The following is a 23,200-nucleotide window of genomic DNA, read 5'->3' as shown; positions in this document are numbered from 1 at the left end:
CTAGATTACTTACTAAAAGTTCTAAGACTCCATTCCTGGTCTATCCCTGGCCAAGACCAGCATACAGACCGACACAGACCCTTTGTTTCTCTCCCTCGTCCCAGCTTTTGAAAGTATCTTGTCTCCTCATTGGTCATTTTGGTCAGGTGCCAGCGAGGTTACCTTTAGCTTCTTAACCCTTTACAGGTGAGAGGAGCTTTCCCCTGGCCAGGAGGGATTTCAAAGGGGTTTACCCTTCCCTTTATATTTATGACAAGGCCCTAGGATGGTGTCCCCTGAATAGATATGTGGACACAGTTAGCAACGGGCTTTGTTGCAAGGATAGGTTCCTGGGTTAGTGGTTCTGTTGTGTGGTGTGTGGTTGCTGGTGAGTATTTGCTTCAGGTTGGGGGGCTGTCTGTAGGCAAGGACTGGCCTGTCTCCCAAGATTTGTGAGAGCGATGGGTCGTCCTTCAGGATAGGTTGTAGATCCTTGATGATGCGTTGGAGAGGTTTTAGTTGGGGGCTGAAGGTGACGGCTAGTGGCGTTCTGTTATTTTCTTTGTTGGGCCTGTCCTGTAGTAGGTGACTTCTGGGAACTCTTCTGGCTCTATCAATCTGTTTCTTCACTTCAGCAGGTGGGTATTTTAGTTGTAAGAATGCTTGATAGAGATCTTGTAGGTGTTTGTCTCTGTCTGAGGGGTTGGAGCAAATGTGGTTGTATCGTAGAGGTTGGCTGTAGACAGTGGATCGTGTGGTGTGGTCTGGGTGAAAGCTGGAGGCATGTAGGTAGGAATAGCGGTCGGTAGGTTTCCGGTATAGGGTGGTGTTTATGTGACCATCGCTTATTAGCACTGTAGTGTTCAGGAAGTGGATCTCTTGTGTGGACTGGTCCAGGCTGAGGTTGATGGTGGGATGGAAATTGTTGAAATCATGGTGGAATTCCTCAAGGGCTTCTTTTCCATGGGTCCAGATGATGAAGATGTCATCAATATAGCGCAAGTAGATTAGGGGCATTAGGGGATGAGAGCTGAGGAAGCATTGTTCTAAGTCAGCCATAAAAATGTTGGCATACTGTGGGGGTATATACATGTGGGTACCCATAGCAGTGCCGCTGATTTGAAGGTATACATTGTCCCCAAATGTGAAATAGTTATGGGTGAGGACAAAGTCACAAAGTTCAGCCACCAGGTTTGCTGTGACACTATCGGGAATAGTGTTCTTGACGGCTTGTAGTCCATCTTTGTGTGGAATGTTGGTGTAGAGGGCTTCTACATCCATAGTGGCCAGGATGGTGTTTTCAGGAAGATCACCGATGGATTGTAGTTTCCTCAAGAAGTCAGTGGTGTCTTGAAGATAGCTGGGAGTGCTGGTAGCATAGGGCCTGAGGAGGGAGTCTACATAGCCAGACAATCCTGCTGTCAGGGTGCCAATGCCTGAGGTGATGGGGCGCCCAAGATTTCCAGGTTTATGGATCTTGGGTAGCAGATAGAATACACCAGGTTGAGGTTCCAGGGGTGTGTCTGTGCGGATTTGTTCTTGTGCTTTTTCAGGGAGTTTCTTGAGCAAATGCTGTAGTTGCTTTTGGTAACCCTCAGTGGGATCAGAGGGTAATGGCTTGTAGAAAGTGGTGTTGGAGAGCTGCCGAGCAGCCTCTTGTTCATATTCCGACCTATTCATGATGACAACAGCACCTCCTTTGTCAGCCTTTTTGATTATGATGTCAGAGTTGTTTCTGAGGCTGTGGATGGCATTGTGTTCCGCACGGCTGAGGTTATGGGGCAAGTGATGCTGCTTTTCCACAATTTCAGCCCGTGCACATCGGCGGAAGCACTCTATGTAAAAGTCCAGTCTGCTGTTTCGACCTTCAGGAGGAGTCCACCTAGAATCCTTCTTTTTGTGGTGTTGGTAGGAAGGTCTCTGTGGATTAGTATGTTGTTCAGACGTGTGCTGGAAATATTCCTTGAGTCGGAGACGTCGAACATAGGATTCTAGGTCACCACAGAACTGTATCATGTTCGTGGGGGTGGAGGGGCAGAAGGAGAGGCCCCGAGATAGGACAGATTCTTCTGCTGGGCTAAGAGTATAGTTGGATAGATTAACAGTATTGCTGGGTGGGTTAAGGGAACCATTGCTGTGGCCCCTTGTGGCATGTAGTATATATACCTGGGGATTGGCAAATGCCTGTTAAACGGCTTCATTACCACTTGAATGGCTCTTTAAGTTTCAATGTGCTAATAGGTCTGGCAGGCTTTTTCACTTTTAAGTACTAGATGCACTCCAGAGGAAGACTCACCAGGCTGCAGCAGCCAGCTGTGGTGGGAGCCTACAGGAAGGGTCAGAACAGGGATAGGACGAGGCGGAAGGGTGAACACTAAGACCCAGGGATGCTCCACATTTTCGGGTGCCCTATGCAGCAGCTGCATATGTCTAAGGACACCCTTAACTGTGATCATCTAATCAGACCTCCTGTATAACACAAACCATAGAACTTCCCCATAATAATTCCTAGAGCAGATCTGTTAAAGTTACGCCTTAGTTTCAGTCCGAAACAAGAAATGAAACACACACAGACAACACATCTTGAACTCCAGTTACTATACAGAGAATTAACATTGCTGTAAGAAGTGCATTGCTATAGAGTTCACTAATTTGGGCGATTCTAAATTCTAGAAGTTTCTGTCTGAAACGGAGGACGGGGTGCCAGTGGGGCGGGGGAAGTTTCCCCACCTACCACCAGCTGGAGCAATGCTGCTTGTTCGTCCCCTCCCCTCCCATCCCCTGCCAGGAGCAACATCACATGCTCCTCTCCCCCCCTCCCCTCCCTGGCCTATTCTTTGCCCAGCCAATAAAAATGCTCACTAAAACAGAAACTTGACAGCTTCAGTGCAAAATTTATTTACCACAATTTCTTCATTCGTTTTTTTGAGGCTGCTGAAGCTGAGTAGTTTCCTGTTACCAGTACCCTATTAAGCAGTTGTAATTTGAAGATAAAACTCAGCCTTCCAGCCAAAACACCATCCGGGGAGCTAAGAGCACCTTATATAGCTAAAATATTTTGCTTTCAAAGTTGGAACGTCAGAGAGACATGAAAATCATGCTGTCCCTTCCTGTGATGGTAGTATTGGCTCTCTCAGTTTGCTGCTACTCTTATGAGCCAAGTACTTTACCTGATACAAGAGACAAACAGTTTATTGAGGAGTGTGTGACAGCTCATAACCGTTTTCGGTCCCAGGTGAATCCAGCAGCCAGCAACATGCTTCACATGGTAAGGTGACCTTCAACAATATTACACAATTTTACTCCTCACTTGCACACAGATGGTGAATGTTGCAATGCTGTTAACAGTTCTCAGGAAGATTTACTTTTGTAACTGCTTGCAAAAGCTTTTCAGCTACGCCAACCCTCCTTGAATCATAGTCAAAAAAACAAAACCCACACCCCCAAAGCCTCAAACCACTTTAGTAAGACTCCAGTTATCACAGCTGGACATATACCTGCTCAGTGCCTCTCCCTGGGTTCAGATGGATTTTTCAAACACCACTCTTACGCTTGAGGTTTATGGTATGAAAATCCTCCTTGTTTTAAACTGTCACAGCTCAGCAGCCTGTGTGATTTATGTGAAGCCTTAAATATGCCTATTAGTTGGTTTCCACCCCCTCCCGGCTCTCTTCAGTGTTGTGTGCTGTAAATCTACGCTGGAAGAGGACACTGTCATCAAGTTACTTTGTAGATTTTAAAGCTGTTTTGTTACCTGCTATGCTGTCTCAGGATTTTATCCAACAGAGGATTATTCACAGCTGGTAGTGGTCATAGAATATCTGGGTTGGAAGGGACCTCAGGAGGTCATCTAGTCCAACCCCCTGCTCAAAGCAGGACCAATCCCCAATTTTTGCCCCTATTTTGTTCCTATAACCTAGAGGTGCTGGGGCGGCAGCAGAGGCCCAAAAGAAACTAAACCAAATCTAACCAGGAATGAAGTCCCTGGCTGTCAGTTCTAGGATCATTCAGGCTCCCCATTCACCTGATTATTACTGTTGGGAGTGCAGTGTCTACCCATCCCACGCTTGGATACAGACAGATCCAGCCTTCTGTTAAAAATATACAAAATCCCCTTAAGGGGATAACTCCCATTTGTCAACTGCAACAGTGATTCCCTTTCCCTAGTTCAAGGGACTCACAAACTACATTGATAAATGTGTTATAAGTATGTAACAGAAACCCTGCTGTTCTGTTCAGAGGGACAAATCCTTGGGAGGGTTTCTTCAAAGTCCTGTTTCAGAGTAGCAGCTGTGTTAGTCTGTATCCGCAAAAAGAACAGGAGTACTTGTGGCACCTTAGAGACTAACAAATTTATTTGCGCATAAGCTTTCGTGAGCTATAGCTCACTTCATTGGATGCATTCAGTGGAAAATACAGTGCGGAGATTTATATACACAGAGAACATGAAACAATGGGAATGAAGCAGGAGAGCGGGTGGGGGGGGAATCTTTTGTAGTGATAATCAAGGTGGACCAGTCCCTTATAATTTTTTATTATTAATTTATATTATAGCATCACCTAGAGGCCCCAGCCAAGCTCAGGGTCACCTTCTGCTAGGCATTGTACAAACCTATAGTAAGAAAAGACAAAGACAAATATAAGACAGAAGGGGATACAAAAGGATTAAATGATTTGTCTATAGTCACCCAGTAGGGTAGTGGCAGAACTGGAAATGGAATATAACTCTCCTGAGTTTCAGTCTTGTGCCCAATCTACTAGACCATGCTGTTTATTACATATCTAGTGATGTTTAGAATGCTTAAAAGAGATTAATAATAGTCCATCTCTTACTTGGTTTATAATCTCTTACTTAGTTTAGAAGGTAAATAGATATTAACTTTATCTGGTTTGAATTGCCCTGGGCAGAAAGCAATAACATAACATAACAATATAACATTCAAAAACCAATCGGAGAACACTTCAATCTCTTTGGTCACTCGATTACAGACATAAAAGTGGCAATTCTTCAACAAAAAAACTTCAAAAACAGACTCCAACGAGAGACTGCTGAATTGGAATTAATTTGCAAACAGGATACAATTAACTTAGGCTTGAATAAAGACTGGGAGTGGATGGGTCATTACACAAAGTAAAACTATTTCCCCATGTTTATCCCCCTGTTGTTCCTCAGACGTTCTTGTCAGCTGCTGGAAATGGCCCACCTTGGTTATCACTACAAAAGGTCCCCTCCCCCCACTCTCCTGCTGGTAATAGCTCACCGTACCTGATCACTCTCATTACAGTGTGTATGGTACCACCCATTGTTTCATGTACTCTGTGTATATAAATCTCCCCGCTGTATTTTCCACTGCATGCATCCGATGAAGTGAGCTGTAGCTCACGAAAGCTTATGCTCAAATAAATTTGTTAGTCTCTAAAGTGCCACAAGTACTCCTTTTCTTTTTTCAAAGTCCTGGGAAAACATCCCACCCTACCTAGTTCCTTTTCTTGTTAGGTTGGGTAATATTTAGGTTGTGATGCTTCCTGTATCTTCTCGTTGGAGAAGTCTCCATTACTGAACTTCAAGACAGGGAAATCAAGATATATTGATGCTGTGGCCAAATATACTCTAGGGAAAAATCTGCCACGACATAAGATGTACTGTGTCCATGCTCAGCAAAATCCCTGCCAACATTCTAAAACTCATTTGCATATATGACAATTGGAGTGACCAGCGACTGTGAATCCACCACCAGGAAAGAGGTGGCTGCTAAGAAGCGGACCCTATATACGCACAAACCATGAGTAACTTTGCTGAGACAACTACTGGAGAAGCAATTTTTTTTTCCCTGGATAAACACCACAGATTGGAAGTTGGAAAATGTTTTTTTTCTTTTTATAGTTATGAGAATAGTGTGTTTTTGTTACAGTAACTCCTCACTTAATGTTGTCCCGGTTAACGTTGTTTTGTTATTAGGGAACATGCTCGTTTAAAGTTGTACAATGCTCCCTTATAACGTTGTTTGGCAGCCACCTTCTTTGTCCACTGCTTGCATTGGAGCTAGCTGATGGGGGTTGGAACCAGGGTGGACTGGCAGCTCCCCTATCAGCTCCCTTAAGTTCCCTGTGCAGGTTATCAATTGCTGGGCAGTTCAGCTGTCCCTCCCCCCACTGCCGTGTGCTGCTCCTGCCCTCTGCCTTGGAGCTGCTCCCAGGAGCCTCCTGCATGCTGTGGGGGGGAGGGAAGAGGGGTGCTAATGTCAGAGTGTCCCCCCCCCCACTCCTGCCCCCCATCTCCACAGAGCAGGGGGGAGGGACAGGAAGGGGATGGAGGGAGCTTGCTGGCAGCAGCTGCTGTCTCAACTTGCTGATCTACTTAAAAGGCAATGTACTTAGAGTGGGGTCAGCGTACTTAAAGGGGCAATGCACGTCTCTCACACTCACGGTATATGTCTCGGTGTCTCTCTGCCATGCTGTGTCTCCTCCCTCCATTCATGCTGCCTTGTAGAGTGGGAAGCTACATTAACAATGTGTTACCCTTGAGGGCTCAAAGGAGTGCTAGTTCATCATTTAGCAGGAAGGCATTCCCTGGGAAATATCCCACCCTCTTCTACCCTCTGACTCCACCACCTCAACCAAGCTTCACAATCATAGTTGTTGTGTAAAGTATTAAATTGTTTGTTTAAAATTTTTGTACTGTGTAGATGTGTGGGGGTATGCACACACACAAATCTAGTCTTTTGTCAGGCGAAAAAAATTCTTTGGAACCTAACCCCCTCTATTTACATTAATCCTTATGGGGAAAATTGGATTTGCTTAACATCGTTTCACTTAAATTAGCATTTTTCAGGAACATAACTACAACGTTAAGCGAGGAGTTACTGTACGTGCTGGTTCAAAGCTTCCAGATGAAGCTGGCCCTCTCACTAGGTTCTACCTGGGTCCTGTCTGCCTATGCCCCTCAAGGTTCTTTTACTGGTGCCTATCAGCATCCTGAGTCTTGTACATCTTATTGAAAGAGCACTAGGGTTGTATATTAGGATTACAGCAATGAAGTGCAAAATTTCTTTGTTTTAAATTAGACACAAAATCTGAAGAATTACGCTCACAAATTATAGGAGAAAGATTATATTACAACTAGTATGAGGCCTAAAAACCTTGACAGCATTATTTTTGAAGGAGGTCAGACTAATTCAACCCCCCCCGCCCAATGAAGTACCTAATGTGGAAGAAGCAACAGAGGAAGTGCCAAAATCTATTGTGAAATACAATGTAGTGTAAAACCACACACTGCTTAGCTTTTCAACAATTAGAAGTTAAGTTTCAGAGTAACAGCTGTGTTAGTCTGTATTCGCAAAAAGAAAAGGAGTACTTGTGGCACCTTAGAGACTAACCAATTTATTTGAGCATGAGCTTTCGTGAGCTACAGCTCACTTCATCGGATGCATACCGTGGAAACTGCAGCAGACTTTATATATACACAGAGAATATGAAACAATACCTCCTCCCACCCCACTGTCCTGCTGGTAATAGCTTATCTAAAGTGATCATCAGGTTAGGCCATTTCCAGCACAAATCCAGGTTTTCTCACCCTCCACCCCCCCACACAAATTCACTCTCCTGCTGGTGATAGCCCATCCAAAGTGACAACTCTTTACACAATGTGCATGATAATCAAGTTAGGCCATTTCCTGCACAAATCCAGGTTCTCTCACTCCCTCACCCCCCTCCAAAAACCCACCCCCATACACACACAAACTCACTCTCCTGCTGGTAATAGCTCATCCAAACTGACCACTCTCCAAGTTTAAATCCAAGTTAAACCAGAACATCTGGGGGTGGGGGGTAGGAAAAAACAAGAGGAAATAGGCTACCTTGCATAATGACTTAGCCACACCCAGTCTCTATTTAAGCCTAAATTAATAGTATCCAATTTGCAAATGAATTCCAATTCAGCAGTTTCTCGCTGGAGTCTGGATTTGAAGTTTTTTTGTTTTAAGATAGCGACCTTCATGTCTGTGATTGCGTGACCAGAGAGATTGAAGTGTTCTCCGACTGGTTTATGAATGTTATAATTCTTGACATCTGATTTGTGTCCATTTATTCTTTTACGTAGAGACTGTCCAGTTTGACCAATGTACATGGCAGAGGGGCATTGCTGGCACATGATGGCATATATCACATTGGTGGATGTGCAGGTGAACGAGCCTCTGATAGTGTGGCTGATGTTATTAGGCCCTGTGATGGTGTCCCCTGAATAGATATGTGGGCACAATTGGCAACGGGCTTTGTTTATCCTAGCCCCCCCAGATGTTCTGGTTTAACTTGGATTTAAACTTGGAGAGTGGTCAGTTTGGATGAGCTATTACCAGCAGGAGAGTGAGTTTGTGTGTGTATGGGGGTGGGTTTTTGGAGGGGGGTGAGGGAGTGAGAGAACCTGGATTTGTGCAGGAAATGGCCTAACTTGATTATCATGCACATTGTGTAAAGAGTTGTCACTTTGGATGGGCTATCACCAGCAGGAGAGTGAATTTGTGTGGGGGGGTGGAGGGTGAGAAAACCTGGATTTGTGCTGGAAATGGCCTAACCTGATGATCACTTTAGATAAGCTACTACCAGCAGGACAGTGGGGTGGGAGGAGGTATTGTTTCATATTCTCTGTGTAAATATAAAGTCTGCTGCAGTTTCCACGGTATGCATCCGATGAAGTGAGCTGTAGCTCACGAAAGCTCATGCTCAAATAAATTGGTTAGTCTCTAAGGTGCCACAAGTACTCCTTTTCTTTTTAGAAGTTAAGTATGACTAAGACAAGAGAAGTACAGTATCTCACTTGGAGACCTTGTTTACCTCAGGGCAAATCTATACTACAAAATTAAGTTGACCTAAGTTACACTGATATATAGCCACCACAGAATTGAATCAATTTTACACGTCCACACTACTCCTTTCGTTGGTGGTGTGCATTCTCACCAGGAGTGTTTGCGCTGATTTAACTGCTAGCATGGGGCATTGTGGGACAGTTTCTGAAAGGCAGCAATAGTCAGTATAAGCAAAGCATGTCTACACTGACAGTGCATAAACCTAACTACATCGACTTAAGTGCTACATCTCTCTCAGAGATGGAGTTAATAAGTCAGTCAAGAGGGCGACTTACATCGGTGGGAGCTACATATTATTGTGGACACTTACAAAGAATTAGGTCAATGTAAGCTGCCTTATGTCAATCTAACTCTGTAGTATAGACCAGGCCTCAGATCACGCTCAGGATTCTATCTAGAGATATAAGAGAACAAACTCAAGATATTCCACCTTTTTGAGAATAGCCTTTTTAAAATGGATGTGAGAAGCATTTCCTCTTTCTCTTCATGCAAGCAACAAAAATACAAGACGAGGCTGTTGACAGTGTTTGTGGTGTCTTCAGCATCTAAAGAATATGTCAATTTCAAAATAACTATACACATCTTACTGGGAGGTTACAGAGGCATTACCAAAGAAGAGAGACTGTCAAATTCTTCGTTGCAAACAAGTGAATGACAAATGTAACCCTTCCCTCCTGCTCAGTTTGTGTGAAGGCACTCTTTGGGCCTCATCCAAAGGCCATTCAAGTCAGTGGAAAGACTCCCAATGACTGCAATGGGATTTGGACATGTCACTTTCTTGCAAGTATTCAGCAGTTTTCAACTGTTCACTTTGGGTACATTGACACTTCCTCAGGGACCATGCTTCCCAGCATAGGTAAACAGACACGCACTAGCTTTGCTTGAGCTGGTTCGCTAAAAATAGTGGGGTAGCATGGGTGGCAGCTTGGGCTAGCTGCCTGGTGCAAACCTGCCCACTGCCCCAAGGTACAGAGTCTGGCGGCTAGCTTGAGCCACCGCCCATGCTGCCCTGGCTACACTGCTATTTTTAGCATATTAGCAGGAGCAGAGCCAGCACATCCTTCTCCCCACACTGGGAAGCGTGCTCCCAGATGTAATGTAGTGATATTCTTTGCCTGTACAGTGGTGGGCCATTGGTCACCCAAGTCATATGGCATTGTTTCTGCTCCCTAATTTGATGTGTGAATTATTTTTAAATGTGAGAATAAAAATTGATGAGGAGTTATTGAAAAATAATGAATATGTTTTCCATGTGATATTTGTACAAAAAACAGCCATTCCTCACACACTCTTATTGGCTTTTCACATGAATCAATCTTTGTTTATGTGAACAAAGATGCATTCACACGGAAAGCAAATAAGAGTTATAAATATGGTCAAACAAATCAGTCCTTTGGGATCTGAGTGTTTACAAACACTGTTTTTGCAGGAGTCAACCAACTCTAACTAGGAGTAGTCACACAAATAGGAAAAAAATTCACAGATTGTTTTCGGAGGTAGAGGAGAAAAATTGAATTGTAAAGAAGAACAAAAACTACAGAACAGGTCCCCTAAACTCTCTGAACCAAATTCACTACTTGCAACCATTGTCTGGGTCTCTTTCTTATAACTCATAGGGGTTGCACAGATGTAACAAGGAGTATTACTCTTAACTTGTAATAATATTAAGGCTGGAATATTCATTCAAGCAGATCTATTGTATTTGTTCTCTTTAAAAATTAGGGAAATATCAAGTAACAGTTTGTCTAAATTACTGACAAAAGCTTGATAAACCAGTCAACATGAAAAAACAAACTTCACGAATATTTTGTTGGGCAAGTTGTTTTTATATCAATTTTGTGAGACAAACCCAAGCAAAGTCAAAGATTTAAACCATAAAAGCTGACATTATAATTCACCTGTTCTGAAAGGAAATCACCTCAACTTGAGTTAGTTACTAAATGTCAGATAAAAATATCTTAGCTTTTGTTGATTTATGCACAATTCACTTTTACGGTCTTAGCTACAAAAAGAAAGGGAAGAAATATATATTTGCAGTGGGTTATAAAATGTATCTCTAAAATATGTTTAGAAATTACCTCAGTTTAATACTATTGTAACATAATACAGTTGTCAGCATATTTCAAGTACTGTACTTAGATAAATGTCATAAGCTACATTTCATAAAATTTAAAGTCTCATTGTGTTAGTTTTACATTTCTAATGATCATTTAGTCCTTGACAGAGCAGTTAGTATTGATAATTAATTTGAAAAGAAGAAAGTTTATTTACAGACACTTAGGCAGTCAGGAGATGCAACAGAAATTCCACAAGTTAAAATTTTTCTAAAAAACAAAATACCTCATGCAAGCATGGAATTGACTGGGTCACTGAATTTTCATAATAAAAAGGGGTCTTTTTAAAGATACAAGTGTAAGATCCCAGGGCTGAGTTTTCAGAAAGACACAACTCTACATAAAAGAAAAGGAGTACTTGTGGCACCTTAGAGACTAACCAATTTATTTGAGCAAGAGCTTTCGTGAGCTACAGCTCACTTCATCAGATGCATACCGTGGAAACTGCAGCAGACTTTATATATACACAGAGAATATGAAACAATACCTCCTCCCACCCCACTGTCCTGCTGGTAATAGCTTATCTAAAGTAATCTTCAGGTTAGGCCATTTCCAGCACAAATCCAGGTTTTCTCACCCTCCACCCCCCCACACAAATTCACTCTCCTGCTGGTGATAATCAAGTTAGGCCATTTCCTGCACAAACAAGAGGCTGCTCGGCAGCTCTCCAACACGAGTTTCTACAAGCCATTACCCTATGATCCCACTAAGAGTTACCAAAAGCAACTACAGCATTTGCTCAAGAAACTTCCTGAAAAAGCACAAGATCAAATCCGCACAGACACACCCCTGGAACCCCGACCTGGGATATTCTATCTACTACCCAAGATCCATAAACCTGGAACTCCTGGGCGCCCCATCATTTCAGGCATTGGCACCCTGACAGCAGGATTGTCTGGCTATGTAGACTCCCTCCTCAGGCCCTACGCTACCAGCACTCCCAGCTACCTTCGAGACACCACTGACTTCCTGAGGAAACTTCAATCCATCGGTGATCTTCCTGATAACACCATCCTGGCCACTATGGATGTAGAAGCTCTCTACACCAACATTCCACACAAAGATGGACTACAAGCCGTCAGGAACACTATCCCCGATAATGTCACGGCTAACCTGGTGGCTGAACTTTGTGACTTTGTCCTTACCCATAACTATTTCACATTTGGGGACAATGTATACCTTCAGATCAGCGGCACTGCTATGGGTACCCACATGGCCCCACAGTATGCCAACATTTTTATGGCTGATTTAGAACAACGCTTCCTCAGCTCTCGTCCCCTAAAGCCCCTACTCTACTTGCGCTATATTGATGACATCTTCATCATCTGGACCCATGGAAAAGAAGCCCTTGAGGAATTCCACCATGATTTCAACAATTTCCATCCCACCACCAACCTCAACCTGGACCAGTCCACACAAGAGATCCACTTCCTGGACACTACAGTGCTAATAAACAATGGTCACATAAACACCACCCTATACCGGAAACCTACTGACCGCTATTCCTACCTGCATGCCTCCAGCTTTCACCCTGACCACACCACACGATCCATCGTCTACAGCCAAGCTCTGCGATACAACCGCATTTGCTCCAACCCCTCAGACAGAGACAAACACCTACAAGATCTCTATCAAGCATTCTTACAACTACAATACCCACCTGCGGAAGTAAAGAAACAGATTGATAGAGCCAGAAGAGTTCCCAGAAGTTACCTACTACAGGACAGGCCTAACAAAGAAAATAACAGAACGCCCCTAGCCGTCACCTTCAGCCCCCAACTAAAACCCCTCCAACGCATTATTAAGGATCTACAACCTATCCTAAAGGATGACCCAACACTCTCACAAATCTTGGGAGACAGGCCAGTCCTTGCCTACAGACAGCCCCGCAACCTGAAGCAAATACTCACCAACAACCACATACCACACAACAGACCCACTAACCCAGGAACTTATCCTTGCAACAAAGCCCGTTGCCAATTGTGCCCACATATCTATTCAGGGGACACCATCACAGGGCCTAATAACATCAGCCACACTATCAGAGGCTCGTTCACCTGCACATCCACCAATGTGATTTATGCCATCATGTGCCAGCAATGCCCCTCTGCCATGTACATTGGTCAAACTGGACAGTCTCTACGTAAAAGAATAAATGGACACAAATCAGATGTCAAGAATTATAACATTCATAAACCAGTCGGAGAACACTTCAATCTCTCTGGTCACGCAATCACAGACATGAAGGTCGCTATCTTACAACAAAAAAACTTCAAATCCAGACTCCAGCGAGAAACTGCTGAATTGGAATTCATTTGCAAATTGGATACTATTAATTTAGGCTTAAATAGAGACTGGGAGTGGCTAAGTCATTATGCAAGGTAGCCTATTTCCTCTTGTTTTTTCCTACCCCCCTCCCCCCAGAAGTTCTGGTTTAACTTGGATTTAAACTTGGAGAGTGGTCAGTTTGGATGAGCTATTACCAGCAGGAGAGTGAGTTTGTGTGTGTATGGGGGTGGGTTTTTGGAGGAGGGTGAGGGAGTGAGACAACCTGGATTTGTGCAGGAAATGGCCTAACTTGATTACCATGCACATTGTGTAAAGAGTTTTCACTTTGGATGGGCTATCACCAGCAGGAGAGTGAATTTGTGTGGGGGGGTGGAGGGTGAGAAAACCTGGATTTGTGCTGGAAATGGCCTAACCTGAAGATTACTTTAGATAAGCTATTACCAGCAGGACAGTGGGGTGGGAGGAGGTATTGTTTCATATTCTCTGTGTATATATAAAGTCTGCTGCAGTTTCCACGGTATGCATCTGATGAAGTGAGCTGTAGCTCACGAAAGCTCACGCTCAAATAAATTGGTTAGTCTCTAAGGTGCCACAAGTACTCCTTTTCTTTTTGCGAATACAGACTAACACGGCTGTTACTCTGAAACAACTCTACATTTGTCCCAGAAGGCTGTGTGTGCACAAAGAAAAAGCAAAAGCAAAAGCAAAAGCAAAAGCAAAAGCAAAACACTTGTGGAAATAGGCATTTGAGTACACAAATTTCATAGACAGCAATTTGACTGTCTGATTTGCGTTTGTTTATGCAAATATGGATTTGGAGCCAGCATTTGCACTCACAGAACTTGTGAGTACAAATTTACAGGCAGAGTTTAAACCACGTTAAAAGTTTGGCTCATGGTATGCACATGACTTGATTAGAAAGTCAAGGGGCTCTGCCAAAGGGCGTGCATATTAAGCTCTCATTGACTTCAATGTTAACCACACACACAGATAGGATTTGCTCTAGGATTGTGCAAAAAATTGGAACATCTGGGATTATCCTCAGCCCATAAAACTGGACAGATGGCAACACAAATTTGCTCTGAAATACCTATGGTGCTCTTGAAAATTAGTTCTTTAACACAGCAATGAATCCCCATTTTTGACTAAAAAGAGCTTAAATGCCTACATTTATTTTCCAAACAAGTTTAGTGTTTGTCTTATAAACCCAGAACTTTAACGTGCCTGTCTGAATGAGTGGTTAAACTTATCAAAAACTGTCCTGTGTACTCATTTATCAGCTGGTTCTATAAAACTCCCGAGCCCTTTCTTGGAAATCTCCAAGGAGGCCAGGAATGAATAGATATGCAGAACATATAAAATTTTCACATCTGTGAGTAGCCTCCCTAGGAAATTCCTTTGCATTACTGTTATGCCAATGTAACTGAAAAGGGTTTGTGTCTGTCTTTACATTTGGCAGAGCTGGGACCCTGATCTGGCAAAGACAGCCAGAGCATGGGCAAAGACATGTCAGTTTAAACATAATATCTATCTCAAGATACGCGGGAAGGCCCACCCTACCTTTACTTCTGTTGGAGAAAACATCTGGACTGGGTCTCTCCACATTTTTTCTGTGACTGCAGCCCTCACTAGTTGGTACAATGAATTCAAAGACTACGCCTATGGCACCAACACTTGCACCAACGTGTGTGGCCATTACACTCAGGTAAGTCATTTGCTACATTTCTCCAGCTGAACTTCAGAATGATTTTTGTGGATTGTAATTTAAAATGGGAGATTCTTATTCCAATTCAACAAACTATTTTCTAAGTCTTGTAATCACACTGTGCGCATGTGCTTTTTATTTCACTGTTTTAGAAAGGGCCCTTGAAATAAAGAGGATTTTTTTTTTAATCTTTTAAATTTAATCTTATTTGTGTTTCCCTGAAAGAGACTCTCTTCTAGCAAGGAATCAGATACAGACCCTCAGGCTAGTAGTAGCAGTACAGGTTATTTAAGAGTTCAGAATGGGCTCAAAATCAGAATGGGGCAAGACTGGAAACTGGCTACAGGGTCTTTCAGTTTTAGGTCAGCAATTCAAAAAGATCAGGCTCAGATTGGTAATGACTAAAAAAATCATTATTACTGTTACCCGCTGTGTAATCCAGAAACTATTTGCAATGCACAGCTTTATTCAGCCTATATTTATGAAAAATATGCACCATTTTTATGTGCAAGTAGGAGGTTTGCTTTATATTAACTATCTACATATTCTCACATATATATAGCTCTCGCTTTTATAAAGAGTCCCATTAAAAACTGCTTTCTGACTGCACAGTGGCCTATATGTTAAATGAAATTGTGGCATCAGTCCAGTTCATAGCAGATAAGGTTCATGTCTCCTGTGGGCAGTCTCACCAAAAAGAGGCAAAGGATCATGCGGACATGAAGGCTGAGCTGTTGAGCTTTGCCTATAGACAAAAAGAGGATTTCAGTTTCTGGGAACATCATACCAGTATTTTTTGGGAGCAATAAATTCACTAAAACTTGTTATAAAAAGTTTAAAATAGGGTGGAGGAATGGTTAGCGAGCAGAAAGTCACATTCCTGGGATGCTGAGAGGCAGGAATCCAGCTGAGAGCCTTTCATTCTCATTGGATAAAGGGTAACTTTAGGTACTTTGAGCCAAACTGTACTTTTAGATAAATGTACATAACCTAACTGGCTTCAGCACGTGGGGAAATTGAGCTGAGTGAGAGATGAGCTGAATTGGGCCTTTATTGCACGTCATGTCTTTGACCTATTAACACTTTTCCAGATAGAAAAATAGTGCGGGTCAGTGGACTACAATGAAGTCAATGAGACTGATTCAACACACCTAACCTTCACGTTTGCTAGAAGAAGTCAACTACCTGCCCAAGTTATTTTCCTAGTCACACAAGATCAACATATGAAAATGCATCAGTGGAAAGAATTCCCGTTTGCCAGTGTTTTCAATAATTTAATGTCTCCTCCTTTATATGCATTTAAACATGACATATTTTGGGACGGGCTTGGTTACTTTTTGCAGAAGCCAGTCCCTGTACAGCATTCTACTTAGGCTATGTCTACATTGGCATTTGTCGGTATAACTTATGTTGCGCAGGGGTGTGAAAAACACACAGTCCTGAGTGATGTAAGTTACACCAACAGAAGCACCAGTGTGGACAGCGCTATGTCAGCAGGAGATGCTCTCCCGCCAACATAGCTACTACCACTTATTGGAGGTGATTTAATTACATTGACAGGAGAGCTCTCTCCCGTCAGCATGGAGCGGCTACATGGGAAGTCTTACAGCAGTGCAGCTGCATCGGGACAGCTGTGCCACAGTCAGGTCTCTAGTGTAGACATGACTTCAGGTCTCTAGTGTAGACATGACTTCACGCTGTACCTCATCTTTATGTTCCTGACTTATCCATTGTAAACGGTGCCCTGGATCTTCCACCTTTTCTTAGCTGGTACAGACCTTCTGTTTCCAACCTGCTGATCCATTTACCTCCCTAGTCCTGTCTCCCCAGAAACGAGGCCTCACCCGTGTCCAATTACTCATGTCAAGCCAGGCCTGGACAAATGAGGAGCCCCTAGGATACATTTTTCTTAGTTCAGCAATTCTGTGTGTGTGTCACAAGTACAGTAGCAGTCTCTCTGTAGTCCCATGAATGTTAAATCGGGTATTTGATTGTAGCTTGTGGTCCACTTCTTTTCAGGTTGTTTGGGCGACAAGTTACAAAGTTGGCTGCGCTGTTCACTTTTGCCCTACAGTAACAGGGTTTCATGGATCGAAGGCAGCCCATTTCGTTTGCAACTATGGGCCAGCGTAAGTCCTCTCATTACAATTATTGTACAAGGCTGTGGTGCGGGGGAGGAGCGACTCGTTACTTTCCGAGAAACTCGTGTTGACAGTGCTTGAAGCAGCAATGAGATCTTTCAGAGGAAGCCATGCCCAACTCTCTTTGCTCAGGGAGAGGGCTACCCACTGGAGTCAATAAAGGGGCCAAAGGTAAAATAGGGGAGATGCTGGAAGATGGACTGCATTGAATATTTGAGCAACTGATCTTCTGATTGGTTTGCCAGTGATACACCATACACTTGATGTTACTTCTGAGCATGCATGGAAATTTTTTAAGACTTTTGGCAGGAGTTCAACCCTAATTTTGAAATTTACATTCAGGGGATCTAGCCCTTAAACACAGAGCCTTTATCTGTGTAAACCTCGCCACTCCTTTTATCTATTCAGTGGCCCTTTGGGGGGAGGGGAGTAGTTCTCCAATTTAACTAGGTCATTCTATACATAGGGTATGTCTATACTGCAATTGGAGGTGTGCTGGTAGCTTGGGTGGACATACCTGAGCTAGCTTTAATCTAACTAGGGCAAGTACTAACAGCAGTAAAGCCGCAGCAGCAAGGAGTCCAGCCTAGGTTTGCCACCCAAGTACTTAGGGTTCCAGGCTCGCAGGCCAAGTAATTACCCAGGGTCCTGGGCAGGCTTGTACAGCCCCACACTGAAGCCCATGCTGATGTGACTTCACTGTTCTCAATTTTCAGGCTAGCTAGTTTATACGATGCATCATCCCTCCCTCCCTCCCCCACCCCCAATTGCAGTGCAGACATACCCTAGGGTATGACTAGATTGACTAGAATACAAGACTGTACTTGCAAATATGTCAAACCAGTGCTTTATAAATTGTAATGCAGTATCCTTGGACTTCTAATACATCTCTTGATACTATGTGAGCCAGCATCCTATTGGTGTCCTTTACCGCTGCTGAATAGTGGATTGAAACTCTGTATGCCGTGTTTCTTGTACACCCAAATTCTATCCTTTAGCATGTGAGCTAACCCAATCAAACTATGCTTCATTTGGGCATTAGTTCCATGAGTGTGCCTTTTGATTTAGTGACATTCAACCCTGTGCAGGGGGAGAGCACAAAAGCTATGGACCACTTAAATTCCACTTAATCCTTCATTTGAGTGCTTTGTCCTCAAGAGGGTTTACTGGAGATTATATAAACAAACAAATATGGGGTGAAATCCTGGCCCCATTGAGTTCAGTTGGGCTACAATTTCACCCAGACAGTCCCTAGAAAGGAAGGAGGGTGCGGAAAGAGAGAGAGAGGGAGAGACAATCGATGCCTATAACAGGCTGCATATAAACTGAAATAAAATAGCTCCCTTACAGATTCCCAGCCAGCCTGACAGGGATTCCTCTGTATTAAAAGGTGCAGTGCGCACAGTGTTCAGTAACTCTTTCAGTAGCATAGCTAAATACCACACTTTCAAAGTTCTCAGCATCTGGAAGTTGACATTTGGCCGTGTTAGACAAAACTTCATTAAAATGGAGTTCCTAAACATGGGGTCCAGTCATTCCTGCTCTCTTCCATTTCACTGCATGTTCTATGTGCAAGGGACTTTGCTGTAGTATTTCCTCATGATAAAATAATTGCAACAAAACGTGAACCCAAGACAGTCAAATTCTTCCCAAGGAGGTCAATATCAGAACAAAGTTGTCCCTCTTTGCAGTGGGAATTATCCGACACAGCCTTATAACACGGGAGCAGCATGCAGCAAATGCAACGGTGAGAAGTGTGTGGATAACCTATGTGGTAAGTAAAAAGGAAAGTTCCTCACTGAATGATATCATATGGAAAGACCCATAAATAAGACATAATATCAATGGACCATTGTCACAAGACAATGGTTGCTTGCTTTCAAGTATGTATGAGAAACGACATCCAAAAGCCAAGTATGGTGGGGATCCACATGGAGGAGGAAAATATGAAGAACCCTTTTCCACCCCAGGTAGCAAGAGACACTCTTAGCACACCGGTGAGCATTAGGAGTGAGCCAGGCTAATACCCCCACCAGTGCAACAAAACTGCAAGGAAATGGCTAGCCAGCCTGGGATCACAGCTAGGCCCAACCTTCTGTAAGCATATGATTTGCTCCCCACCACGTGCTTGGGGTGGGGATGCAGAGAGGCAATATGCTGGTTTTTCAAAAGGAACATGAAGCAGCCCAGCTGGAAAAGTTTTCAGAAAATGTTCAGCCCAGTGACTGTACCACTGTGGATAACTACTTAATAGTCATTGGGCCAGAGACAGAGAACACAACATTACAATCCACCTGGGAGGTGGAAGACCCAGGGTCCAGTCCCCCTGCTCCAATCTCTCTTTTGTTATTTATCCACAGTGGAACAGCTTCAATAGAAGAAACTGAGGGAGCCCCAACATCAGAATATCCCAAAGCTCAGGGGTTAGAACCTGCTCCTGGGGAAGGGAGACCCCTGTTCAAATCCTTCCCCTCCCCTCAGAGAGGGAGAGTGGGGAATGGAACCTGACTCTCCTACATCCCAGAAGAACACCATAACCACTGGGCTAACAGTTATAAGGTGGGTGGCAGCACCAGCATCACTTCCTCCTCTGGCTGTTTTGGACGGAGCAAGGCAGACGCCAAACTCATTCCTGCAAGAGGTGCCTAAACTGCCTGACTCCACGCTCTGGATTCCCATTCATGCATCACTAAGCAGAGAGAGGTGCCTAAGTTCAGGCTGCAGGGAGACGGGGCTATCTCAGAGGGAGTGGGGCAAAGGACACACCCCTCTCATCAGCATCTCCCATTGGCTATTTTAGGCTGCTCCCCATCTAGTGTGTTGGCTTTTGTGGAATGCATTAAGAGGCACTAGTCTCTCCCCATTCCTTGTATAGGGGCCTAAATGAGACTCTGTGGATCAGTGTTTGTTCTGTGATTTTCTAGAGGCCTAAAAGTTAAGTGTTGCGACGTTCAGCATTGTAGCTCCTAGGTCCCTTTGTGGCTCCAAGCCTAAGTAAATAGCGATAGCATTAGTTGCAGTGATCAAATCCTACTTCCTCTATTTCAGTCACTAGGGGCTAAAAGAAGCAGGTGGTTATGAGCAAGTTCCGTCTCAGCGAGGCCCGGAAGTATACGTTATTCTCAGATTTCCTCTTTTGAGAATTTTTTCAATGTTTTATTAAAGTGAAACAGACATATTTGTATTACACCCAGGTGAGAAAAGCACAGATCCTGGAACATCTCGTTATGTACCCAAGTTCTCAATTATTTTTCATTTTTTTTAATTAAAATGGTTTCTAACTGGTAAACATGTTTATGTTCCTTTCTCTTCTCTTGCCAGAAAATCCAGAGCGTGAGAAAGTCATAAGTATGTATCACAATCAGATATTGTTTCTTGAATTTGTTACCTTAAGTACAGTTATGCTGGAAAATAATTCCTCTTGTTTTGTTTATAGGTAATTCTGGATGGTATCCAGACTGGGACAAGTATCCAGACAAGGATAAAGCCATGTGTGACCAGTACTGCATCACTGTTCTAATTTTAAGGCCATCGCTAATTGTACTGACTTTTGGAGCTGTCTGGTTTCTACAGAAGCATTATCCCCAAATATCTGTAAGTGACTAATATGCATTTGAAAGATTGCAGAAACACTTTGGGCTATTCTGCTCCTATTCCAAGTGCAGATTTCCCATTATTAGTGTGGGGGGGAGGTGGGGGGAATCTAACACAATGATCTGTAGAATGAGGCCTATTCTATTAATGATAAATTGCATGTGATTTGAAAATAGATAAATGCAAAAAAGCCACCCACAACCCTTAATCCAAGGTAACTATTTGAATATAGGTGAAGGCTCACTGTAAGTCACTTGGTTAAGGGCCAGAGTTCAAGGTATGAATTCACCCTTCTCTTTTACGTGCCCTGATATTTGAGGACCTAACTGCACAAGCTTAAGGACATATTAACATACAGCTAATTAGTGCTGTCCTTACCCACAAGGATAGTTGAATAGAAGTCAATTGGATTACCTCTGTGAGTAAATGAGGCAAGATGTGGCCTGTAACCTTTTGCATTTGACACTGTAGGTGTTTGGTTTTTGTTTAAATGTTTGAGGGAATGAAGAGAAGAGTCACAAGTTCCTTAGCTAGCAGGCACCCTCAGTCCAGCCAAAGGCCACCTGGTGCCCTTCCTCATCCTCCTGCACCTCAGTCATATGTGCATTTCTTGACAGGCACCGGTTAGTGGCAGGTGACTAGTGTTTGTTCGTACTGTGGGCTGAGCACCGGATATAGCCGTGCAGTTATTGAAATGTGCATTCCCTCTCAGAGCTTTCAAAGCATAAACTTTTGTAACTGGAAAACTACTGATTAGATTTTCTTCACTTAGATCTTTTGATTAGATTGTGAGCTCTTTGAGACAGAGACTGTGTCTTTATTGTTGGGTGGAAAGCACCTAGCATGTTGTGAGGACTACCAGAATATAAAGAACAATAAACTCATGCTTTCTAGAGTTTAATGAAGTCTGAAAGCAAGTCAAATAGAAGAAAATACTTCAAACTTGCATTAAAAGTTATCTATTTCACTTTATACAATGTGAATCATAATTCAATAGTTACATAGCCTAAACAATGTTTACCTACAAGGGGCCCAATCTTGCAAACACTTAGGCATGTGAGTAGCTTTGCCTATGTGAACAAACCCATTAGTTTAACTATGCAAAAGAATAAAAGGACACAAATCTGACATCAGAAATCATAACATTAAAAAACCAGTAGGAGAACACTTCAACCTCTCTGGCCACTCAATAACAGACTTAAAGATAACAATTTTGCAACAGAAAAGCTTCCAAAAAAACAGACTCCAATGAGAAACTTCTGAACTGGAATTAATTTGCAAACTAGATACCATTAACTTGGGCTTGAATAGAGATTGGGAATGGCTGGGCTATTACACAAATTGATTCTATTTCCTCATGTTAAGTATCCTCACACCTTCTTGTCAACTGTCTGAAATGGGCCATCTTGATTATCACAAAAGTTTTTTTTCCCTCCTGCTGATAATAGCTCATCTTAATTAATTAGCCTCTTAGAGTTGGTATGGCAACGTCCACCTTTTCATGTTCTCTGTATGTATATATATATCTTCTTACTATATGTTCCATTCTAGGCATCTGATGAAGTAAGCTGTGCTCAAATAAATTTGTTAGTCTCTAAGGTGCTGCAAGTACTCCTGTTCTTTTTCTGGATACAGACTAACACGGCTGCTACTCTGAAACCTGTCATTAGCTTAACTGACTACTTGTGAGAATGATATTACTTATATGCATTAAGTGTTTGCAGGCCTGAGCCCTAGCCATTCCTCTGAGACCCCCCCAAAATAAAAGACAACACCCTCACTTGCTCATCTCATCTCTTCCAAAACATTTGGCTGAGTAAGAAGTATTTGCAACATCCCCTGTGACAAATCTTGGGGCTCTGTCAAAGAGAGCAAGATGATTTGGGGAATCTATGTGCAACCTACAAACTGTTTGGTGTTATTCACCCTCTGTAAGCCCTTACGATTATTTTAAACTGTATTCTGACTACATACTCCTTGTGCTAAACACAAAGGGAAGGGTGCCTGACTGTCTGTCTTTGAACGAGACTCTGATGGGCCTTTAAAGACTGGAGGGCTGAGAAGTTGGGGAAGTACTCACAGAAGGACTGACAGAGAAACAGGTTTCCACACAGGAGGGGAAACCTTTTAGACTTCTGGTCAGGCCAGGAGCTGGAGGACATTGACTGGTGGGGTCAGAGAGAGAGAGAGACAGAGACAGACAGACACTTCATGTTCTGAAGAAGTCATGTGCAGGAGGCAGGAGAAGGAGGAGGATCCTGGACACCGTAGAAGACCCTGACCAAATCCCAAAGAACCCTCAACAGTGGTGAGGAAATTGAGGCAGGGAATGGCGTATAGGTGTTTATTTTTTTGCCTAGATCTGTATGGCTCTCGTCTGTGCTGTCTAAAGTAAAGTAAAAAGAGGAATTATTTTTAGAAATCCTACTGTAAAATCTCTGTATTGTCTTCAATATCACAAGTCCCTGAAGGGGTAAACTATAAACCAGAGTGCCCGCATGTCTGGAGCCTTGGGAA

General features: G+C 43.1%; 1 protein-coding gene across 1 annotated transcript; it reads left to right on the top strand.

Annotated features, from left to right (window-relative positions):
- The first annotated feature begins 2,925 nt into the window (after positions 1-2,925).
- On the top strand, positions 2,926-22,959 carry LOC144274060 (glioma pathogenesis-related protein 1-like). Its single transcript, XM_077832754.1, has 6 exons — positions 2,926-3,247; positions 14,703-14,948; positions 16,968-17,077; positions 18,781-18,863; positions 20,411-20,437; positions 20,526-22,959. The coding sequence occupies exons 1-6, from the start codon at positions 3,068-3,070 to the stop codon at positions 20,693-20,695; spliced, it is 816 nt and encodes a 271-aa protein (XP_077688880.1). The 5' UTR covers positions 2,926-3,067; the 3' UTR covers positions 20,696-22,959.
- The last annotated feature ends 241 nt before the right edge of the window (positions 22,960-23,200 follow it).

This window comes from Eretmochelys imbricata, chromosome 1, assembly GCF_965152235.1.
Source record: "Eretmochelys imbricata isolate rEreImb1 chromosome 1, rEreImb1.hap1, whole genome shotgun sequence".
NCBI lineage: Eukaryota > Metazoa > Chordata > Testudines > Cheloniidae > Eretmochelys > Eretmochelys imbricata.
This window is presented reverse-complemented; position numbering and strand designations above follow the sequence as displayed.